This window comes from Podarcis muralis, chromosome 7, assembly GCF_964188315.1.
Source record: "Podarcis muralis chromosome 7, rPodMur119.hap1.1, whole genome shotgun sequence".
Taxonomy (NCBI): domain Eukaryota; kingdom Metazoa; phylum Chordata; class Lepidosauria; order Squamata; family Lacertidae; genus Podarcis; species Podarcis muralis.
In genome coordinates, this window is record NC_135661.1 from 89,687,843 (window position 1) to 89,697,441 (window position 9,599).

General features: G+C 50.3%; 1 protein-coding gene across 1 annotated transcript; it reads left to right on the forward strand.

The window, feature by feature from the left end:
• Positions 1–42: 42 nt before the first annotated feature.
• On the forward strand, positions 43–9,309 carry MED29 (mediator complex subunit 29). The gene is made up of 4 exons (XM_028741857.2): positions 43–341; positions 5,630–5,688; positions 5,790–5,874; positions 7,498–9,309. The coding sequence occupies exons 1-4, from the start codon at positions 87–89 to the stop codon at positions 7,723–7,725; spliced, it is 627 nt and encodes a 208-aa protein (XP_028597690.2). The 5' UTR covers positions 43–86; the 3' UTR covers positions 7,726–9,309.
• The last annotated feature ends 290 nt before the right edge of the window (positions 9,310–9,599 follow it).

The window sequence follows — 9,599 nt, forward strand, 5'->3', positions numbered from 1 at the left end:
CCCGCCCGCGCCTGCGCCCCGCGCTGCATGCCGGGAGAGGTAGTCGAGAGGAACTACGGAGCCGAGCGCGCTGAGGGGGAGGCAAGATGGCGGCGCCTCAGCAGCCGCCTCAAGCGCAGCCGGCGCAGCTGACGCTCCTGCAGGCGCAGGTGGGGCCTCCCTCGGGCGGCGGCGCGGCGGCGGGAGGAGGGCACCCCGGCTCGGCGCAGGCCGCGGCCGGAGCGGCTTCTCTAACGGTCGGCCAGGCGCCCGGCGGGCTCCAGCCTCCCGCGCAGGCGCAGGACTTCGACCCCGTGCAGCGCTTTCGCCTCCTGCTGCCGCAGCTCAAGGAAAGCCTGCAGGTGAGGGGCGGGGCCAGGAGAAAGGGGCGGGGCCACTGGACCGTTTCCGTGGAGACGGAGGGGCGGGGTTAGGAAAGGGGCGGGGCAAAGCTGGTGGGCGGAGCTTAAGCTCTGTGCGTTTACTTAGGTGGGTTTCTAGTCCCTGAGAGCGGGAACATTTTTTTTTTTTACTGTATTTCTTTTATTTTGTCGGTGTATATACTACATTTTTTTATATTTCCCTTCAGAGCGTCTTTAAACCTCTTTTGTTGACCACCAGCATCATGCTTTCCATTTTTAAGTTCGGAATAGAGTACAGTGGTGCCTCGCAAGACGAAATTAATTCGTTCCGCGAGTTTTGTCGTCTCGCGATTTTTTTCGTCTTGCGAAGCACGGTGTCGGGAAAGTTTTGGAAAAGCTTCAAAAATCACCAAAGTCTTTAAAAACCTCAAAAAAGGCTACCACACCGCGTTCTATGAGTTGCTCCTCGAAGTCAAGTCGCAACTGTATTAACGGTGTTAAGAAAAAGGAAACAAACTTGCAAGACGTTTGCAAGGGAGAAAGGTTGTTTTCTGCTGCTCCAGAGAAGCGGACACGGAGCAATGGATCCAAACTACAAGAAAGAAGATTCCACCTAAACATTAGGAAGAACTTCCTGGCAGTAAGAGCTGTTCGACAGTGGAATTTGCTGCCAAGGAGTGTGGTGGAGTCTCCTTCTTTGGAGGTCTTTAAGCAGAGGCTTGACAACCATATGTCAGGAGTGCTCTGATGGTGTTTCCTGCTTGGCAGGGGGTTGGACTCGATGGCCCTTGTGGTCTCTTCCAATTCTATGATTCTACGTTTTCGTCTTGTGAAGCAAGCCCATAGGGAAAATCGTCTTGCGAAGCAGCTCAAAAAACAAAAAACCCTTTCATCTTGCGAGTTTTCCGTCTTGCGAGGCATTCGTCTTGCGAGGTACCACTGTAGTTGCTTTGGAAGACGATCATCAGGCATCCGCAGAACACGGCCAGTCCAACAAATTTGATGTTGAAGAATCATTGCTCCAACACTCGTGATTTTTGCTTCTTCTAGTACAGTGATACCTCTGGTTAAGAACTTAATTCATTCTGGAGGTCCGTTCTTAACCTGAAACTGTTCTTAACCTGAAACACCACTTTAGCTAATAGGGCCTCCTGCTGCTGCCGCGCAATTTCTGTTCTCATCCTGAAGGAAAGTTCTTAACCAGAGGTACTATTTCTGGATTAGCGGAGTCTGTAACCTGAAGGGTATGTAACCCGAGGTACCACTGTAGTGGCACCCGCCCTGTGGAACTCCCTCCCACCAGATGTCAAAGAGAAAAACAACTACCAGACTTCTAGAAGACATCTGAAGGCAGCCCTCTTTAGGGAAGCTTTTAATGTTTAACAGACTATTGTACAGTGGTACCTTAGGTTAAGTACTTAATTCGTTCCGGAGGTCCGTTCTTAACCTGAATCTGTTCTTAACCTGAAGCACCACGTTAGCTAATGGGGCCTCCCGATGCCGCTCTGCTGGAGCAAGATTTCCTTTCTCATCCTGAAGCAAAGCTCTTAACCTGAAGCACTATTTCTGGGTTAGCAGGGTCTGTGACCTGAAGCGTATGTAACCTGAAGCGTATGTAACCCGAGGTACCACTGTACACTGGTATTAGTTTGCCTGTCTTCCCAAGTGATGTGTCAAATTTTTCGGAGATACCATTGGTGGAATCTTAGGCTAGCCTAGGAGGGGCAGTGACTGGCCCAAGGTCATGCCCGGTCATCTTCATTGCTTAGTGTGGATTTGAGCCCTCTACTGAGTCCATCACACCACACTGGTTCTTCAAATGTGGGGCCAGTAGGCCACGTGAAATGCAGTGGCCCTTTCGGAATCTGTTGTGAGCTGAGGAACGGCTAAGGGAGCTGGGCATGTTTAGCCTGGAGAAGAGGAGGTTAAGGGGTGATATGATAGCCATGTTCAAATATAGAAAAGGATGTCACATAGAGGAGGGAGAAAGGTTGTTTTCTGCTGCTCCAGAGAAGCGGACACGGAGCAATGGATCCAAACTACAAGAAAGAAGATTCCACCTAAACATTAGGAAGAACTTCCTGACAGTAAGAGCTGTTCGACAGTGGAATTTGCTGCCAAGGAGTGTGGTGGAGTCTCCTTCTTTGGAGGTCTTTAAGCAGAGGCTTGACAACCGTATGTCAGGAGTGCTCTGATGGTGTTTCCTGCTTGGCAGGGGGTTGGACTCGATGGCCCTTGGGGTCTATTCCAACTCTATGATTCTATGATAGCCCAGTGAGGCCCTTCAATTCTCCCTCCCCAAAGCCAACTTCCTACATGTGCTCTGCCAAACCTAAGCTGCAGAGCAGCTAGCTGCCCACCTCTGAGAAACGGCAGCTCTAACCCCTTGGCATCGCTCCCCTCTTGGGAACTGAGGCAAGCTCCTCCTGCCTCCCCTGCTCCGCTCTCTCTTCCACAGCCCTCCCTTCCCTTTCTGTTTCGCAAACGTGTGGTTTCGTTTTTGCCTTTGTTTTTCCCGGAAAGCCCTTTGCCGAGTCAGACTTTTTTTTATTTTTATCCCCGCGTTTTGAAACGGCTCTTGACTCTTTCCGAAAGAATGAAGCGTCAGTCCTTGGCCCAAATATATGAACTGCTGAAGCAGTAACTTTTTCCCCCTCCCCTCCTTTGGTCTGTGTGGCGCGGGGGCAAAGAGAGCCAGAGTCCCGTGGTGGGGAATGGATGCTTCACCGCCCCCCAGGGCTCGTGTCCAAGGCTTCTGGTAAATGAATCAGCATGGCAGGATGAGCTCCCGGGGGGGTGGGGTGAGGGCACCTTTATCCCTGTGTCAATATCCCTAGAACGAGAAACGGAACAGGCTTCGCCTTGGACCCGGAGGCGTTGGCAGGCAGGTTTCCAGGATTGGGTAGTTTTGTGTGTGTTTTGTTTTGATACCTTTGAGCTTGCCCTCGCGTTTCCTGACCTTGCGAGGTCCTGGAAACGAAACCGCAGCTCTCGGAATCGCTGCTTGCTCCCAGCCAGCTATTTCTGACTCGCTGTGGCCTTGGGGTAGAATTTAATGTGCCCTGGGGCTCGGTTTCTGTGGAACATAATCGGAAGCTGCGTAATAATAAAAATATTTCCTTTTTTTAAAAAAAAAAACATTTTTATTTGGTTTTACAAATATAAATTTATAACCATACCAAATACACATTCATAAAAAGAGAGTACAGTTGCACCTCGGGTTAAGAACTTAATTCGTTCCGGAGGTCCGTTCTTAACCTGAAACTGTTCTGAAGCACCACTTTAGCTAATGGGGCCACACGATTTCTGTTCTCACCCTGAAGCAAAGTTCTTAACCTGAGGTACTATTTCTGGGTTAGCGGAGTCTGTAAACTGAAGCGTCTGTAACCTGAAGATTCAGAGTGCAATCTTGAGACTTCCCCCTATCCCCTCCATGGGTCCTAGTGTCAACATTTTCAACTGCATATTATTTCGTAATCTGTACAGTGGTGCCTCGCAAGACGAACGCCTCGCAAAACGAAAAACTCGCAAGACGAAAGAGTTTTCCGTTTTTGAGTCGTTCCGCAAGACGAATTTCCCTATGGGCTTGCTTCGCAAGAAGCAAGCCCATAGGGAAATCTCCGGGGACCTCTTTTAAAATGCTGGCGGTCGGGAGCAAAGACTTTCGCCCACCACAGGCCTTCAGAAGAGGTCCTGGACCGCTGACTTCTCCGCTGTCCCGGGCGATCTTAAAATGCTGGCGGGCTTTGCTGCCGACCGCCAGCATTTTAAAATCGCCCCGGGACAGCGGAGGCTTTGCTGCCGCCCGCCAGCATTTTAAAATCGCCCCGGGACAGCGGAGAAGTCTCCGCCGTCCCGGGGGCTTTTAAAATGCTGGCGGTCGGCAGCAAAGCCCTCCTGTCCCCGGAGCTTGCAGGGCGGGAGGTGGGGAGAAGGGCTTTTCTTCCCACCGCCAGCCTTCAGAACAGCCTTCTGAAGGCTGGCGGTGGGAAGAAAAGCCCTTGTCCCCCCCCCCCCCCAGCCTTCAGAAGAGGTCGGGGGACAGACTGTCCCCGGACCTGGTCTGAAGGCGGTTTCCATAGGAACACAATGATTGATTTTCAATGCATTCCTATGGGAAACCGTGCTTCGCAAGACGAAAAACTCGCAAGAAGAAAAAACTTGTGGAACGAATTAATTTCGTCTTGCGAGGCACCACTGTATTTTATATCTATCCATATCGTCCATAGTATTTGTTACATTACAAGCGAGATTAAAATCCTGCTCACGTTTTCATCTGCTTACAGTGGTCTCCTAAATAAATTATGAATCTTCCCCATTCTTTCTTGGAAGTTTTTGTCTTCTTGGTCCCTGAGCTTTCCGGTCGGTTTTGCCATTTCAGCATAGTCTAACAGCTTGGTTTGCCATTCCTCTCTGGGCTAGTAGCATCCATGCTGCTGTTGTTGCATACCTATAATAAGAAGGTATCCAAAAGGAATAAGCAGATGCCCGAATGAAAGGATTGGGGAGAACTGGCTTGGCAGCAGGGCTTGCCAAAAGGATTGGGCAGCGGGGTGGTCTTAGCAGATTGCACGCTTAGCATGACCCAACACTGTGATGCAGCAGCGATAAAAAGGAAATGCAATTCTAGGCTGCATCAGCAGAAGTCTAGTGTCCAGATTAATGGGTGTCTTACTGTATTTTAATGTTGTGAGCTGCCCTGAGCTCTGTGGATGAAGGGCAGTATACAGATGAAATAATAATAAAGTCAACACACTGCTCTGTTCTGCTCTTGTCAGACTCTACCCGGGAGTCCAGTGGTGCTGCTGAGAACCTGTGGCCCTCCAGATGTTGCTCCCATCCAGCCATGCCATTGGCCACGCTGGGTGTTGGGGGTCCAGCCAAAATAGCTACTCTTTGTTCCAAACACCCTCTCAGGCTGCTGTCACAGAGCCACTGAGCAGGTGGCTGGACCAACAGCCTTAATTCATTCCCAGTTAACGGTTTGGTTATCTAACCGTCTTGATTCCCAGTGTCACAAAGCCACTGAGAAGAGGCCGGGCAAACTGCCCTTTCGAGCCCAGATCAGGTGTTTTGTCTCGAAAACGTGCTTGTTTGCTTCATGCTAAAACCAAAACTTTGCATCATTTTAAGAAACCGCCAGCATATGGTACGATGATATTTGCACACCTGGCCAGGCTCCAGAGGGGTGTGGGTCTTTGGTAAATGTGCCCTCTTCCTGCCACAGCTGTCTATCGCCCCCGAATTGTAAGCCGATATACTGTACTCTCTGCCTCTTGCGTTTGCAGAGCTTGATGAAAGTGGCTGCCCAGAACTTCATCCAGAACACCAACATCGACAGCGGACAGTGAGTTTGTGCCCCTACCCCTTGCCCGGCTTCTTTCTCCTCTCCCCTCCTCCCCCTCCCCCCTAAATGCAAATCAAAGATTGGCTTTCCTCTCCTTCCAGGAAAAGCAACGACGGCCCCGTGCAGAGAGTGGACAAGAGCCTCGAGGAATTCTACGCCTTGTGTGACCAGCTGGAGTTGTGCCTGGTGAGTGTCCCAAGAATGTCCCATATTGGCAGCAGGACCAGGCCTTATGAAACACTCCCTCCTTTTTCTTTTGCACGGCACATCATTCATTGGCGAGATTCACCGCCGCAAGTTCATGCGCTTGGGAGCACTGAAAGACAAACAAACAGGCACGTACAAAGCAAAGGTCAGGCAGTAAGAAATTAAATCCCAAATTCACAGCTGGGCAGCGTCGTCATTAGGAGCAACCCCAGTGCCGGAAAATAGCGAGCAGGCTTTCCAAGTCCTCCAGATCTCTTTCGTCAGGCGAAGAAGCAGCAGGGTTGGGAGTGGGGCGTGAAAATCCGGCTTTGGTGTTGCAGCCCTGAAGTCTGGATTTGGCACTGAGATGGGAGAATGCAGGCGGAATCAATCCTTTGTGCTGCAGGTTGTGACTTGGATTTATTTATTTTGTGCAGTTCTGTATTGATGTAAATTCAGAAGCGCAAATAAACCCCACAATTGAGGTTAGAAAGCAGAGGAGCCGGTACAGAGGTTGTGTTTTTCAAATAAACAGCAGATAAAGGAGCAAAAAATAAGAGGAGCAAGAAACGTCATGATGGCCCAGGAGAGTTTTGCATATCTGCATTGGGCACATAGGAAATAAGATCCCATAAGCGACGTAAGAGTGTTCTGGGATCTCCATAGCCTTAGAAACGCACAATGTGCAAGTTGTTTTCTCTGCAGCAGCCAGAGCCTACATATTCTTGTACCGCAACGAGAGGTCTTAAGTCCTGTAGTGCTTTCCATTTCTGGGCCAAAGTGGTACTTGTTGCAGCCATGTTAAGAAGTTTCTTAGGTTGGAAAGCTGCTGTTTGATTGCCCCGCAAATTTAATTGCATTCCAGGGGGTTGGACTAGATAGCATTTGGGGTTCCTCCTAACGCTAAAACTCTCTGATTCAAAAGGGAAAGTTGTGGGGAGGCTTGAATGGGGAATGTGTTTACAGTGGACGCTCGGGTTCTGAACGTGATCCATGCGGGAGGCACGTTCACAACCCGCAGTGCCGTGTCTGCGCACGCGCGGGTTGCAATTTAGCGCTTCTGCGCATGAGCGGCCGCCACAACCCGGAAGTAGCCCATTCCGGTACTTCCGGGTTTCGGCACGTCCGTAAGCCAAAAAAACGCAACCTGAAGGGTCTGTAACCCTGTATGACTGTGTATATTTCTTCCAAAACATCGGGGGGGGGGGGAGGCATTCCCACCATAAGCGGGGAAATGTCTCCCTGCTCCTGCAGTCACACCAATATTCTTGTATTTGATGCCATCTGAGATAGCTGCCCAGCTGCAATGTTCTTCCCCATTTTTGGAAAACTTAAAAGCCCTGCTGTTCCCCAGACCCTTTCTCACGGTCTAAATGAAGCCCCCGGGTCCCTGGTTAGACAGAGAGACTGATTGGCTGCTATTATCCTTGAGTACTAAATGGGTCCTCCATCTACAGAGGCAGTCTACCCCTGGGTAGCAGGCCCCAGGGACTAGCATCAAGGGGAAAGCTTTATTGCTTGGGTCACAGTTTCGGGGAGAAAGGATGCTGGAATACCCAGCCCAATCTGGCGAGGCCAAGTTCCTAACTCTCTTCTCCTTCCGATCCGCCTCCCCTTCCTCAGCGCCTGGCCTACGAGTGCCTCTCCCAGAGCTTTGACAGCGCCAAGCACTCCCCGACCCTCGTGCCGACAGCCACCAAGCCGGACGCGGTCCAGGCGGAGAGCCTGCCCTACACCCAGTACCTCAGCATGATCAAGTCCCAGATCTCCTGCGCCAAAGACATCCACAACGCCCTCCTGGAGTGCTCCAACAAGATCACGGGAAAGGCCCCCTCCCAGGGCGTCCTTTAGGGCCGCCTGCAAGCTGACCCTGCCGGACGTTTTGGTTTGGACCGCTGGGCCAGAGTCAGTTCCCGGCATGACCAGAAGGAGGCAGTCCTGTCAACACAGACAGACAGACAAGGAGCAAGGAGCCTCGTTGTCCTACCTCTTCGGCTTCCTTCCTTCCTTCCTTCCTTTGCAAAGTCCTCCCAGTCTGCCCAGGTCTTCATCTGAGTCCTCTGTGCTGTTCAGGTTCCCGACAGAACTTGTCTCCATCTGGGTCCGCGTTGGTTCCACAACGTCTAACTGAAACGCCAGGAGCTCAAGTCAGATGCACAAAAACCTTTTCGCTTACAAACAGTTCTCTTGTCAGAGAAGGATGCTGTGAAAGGACAACAAATTAAAATTCTCCTGATCTATGGGGCCTCGCAATCTGCGGGTCTTTTTTTGGAGCTGGCCAGTCAATATTTTTGCTCTTTTTTCTTCCTTTCGGGAGAGAGATGCTTGAGGACCACCCATAAGAAGCAAATCTGCAAGCCTAACCCTCCCCCCACAGTTCTGCAGGTTCCTTAGCCAAACCTTTCCGCCTGCCATTGCGGTGTCCTCTCCACGCAGAAACCTCCCTCACGGAAAGGATCTGCAGTTCCCTTTTGATTTCCTCCTTTAAATCTCGCACCTTGACTTTTTTCTGGAAGACGGGCCTGTGCGAATGTGTGTGTAAGTTTGTAAATTGATCAAACTCATAATTCTGCAAAAGAGACTTCCTGGAACCCTGTACAGGCCTCCCGCCTGTGGATTTTCCTTTCCTAACCAATACAAAAGGAGAAATCTGACCCAGTAGCCTTAGTTCAACCTGTCTCTACCCTGCCGTCCATAAATTGGGTGCCCTTGGCATTAATAATTAAGTTATTTCTTGCAGGAGAAGAGACCCTGCAAGCAAGTCTCTTCACACACCTCCCACCATGAATCTGGGAGGGACTGCAGTCTTGTCTGGTTTTCATCGCTGCGTTCTCTCTGCTCGCCATTTTATTTTTTTCTGCCCTGGGAGAGTGTGTCCTTTTCCATTTCTCGTTGGTTTTGCTCCCTGTTTTTGTGGGAAAAGGCGATTTTACCACCGCAGAGAAGAGCTGGCCTGTCCCCTGTTGTGGAAGACTTTCTCAGTTACTGCCTTTAGTTTTCCAGTGTGTGTCCTTTTATGATTATCAGGATAAAAAAAAAAAGGCATTGGAGTTGGGTCCAGACTTCAGGCTGCAGTCCTCCACAGGTTTACCTGGGTGTAAGTCCTATTGGTTTCAGTGGGACTTATTTCTGAGTTCACTCTTCTGCGCTAGCTGTTCTGCCTTGAAGACCCACTGGCAGAAAGGGAGTAAGCTTGCCGGAACCAGCTTACATTCCATTGATTTCGGTGGGCCTACTCTAAGTAAGACTAGGTCCGGATCCTACCCATTAACCTTTTCAGAGAGCTTCGTTCTCTTCTAGGCTGCCATTCTTGGTGATCAAGGCAAGGCAGTTCTGTTACTTTGTACAGCAGCAAAGGATTCCTTTGTGATTTATTTCCCCAATCCATTTTGCTCCTAATAATAAAAATAAAAGTGTTCATTTTGCTTCTCTTAATTCCCAGCTCAGTTGCTTTCATTTAGATCAGAGCAGGGGAACCCGTGGAACTCTGGGCATTTCTCGACAAGGCTGAGAGCCAGTTTTTCGATGAGAACCAGTGTGGCATAGTGGTTAGAGCGTTGGGCTAGGACCTGAGAGACTGGGGTTCAAATCTCCACTTGGCCATGAAGCTATGACCCTGGACAATCGCTGCCTCTCAGCCTGACCTACCTCACAGGGTTATAGGGACAGATAAAACCTTATTCACATTAGCCAATGGCCATAGCAACAGTAAAACATTACAGTAT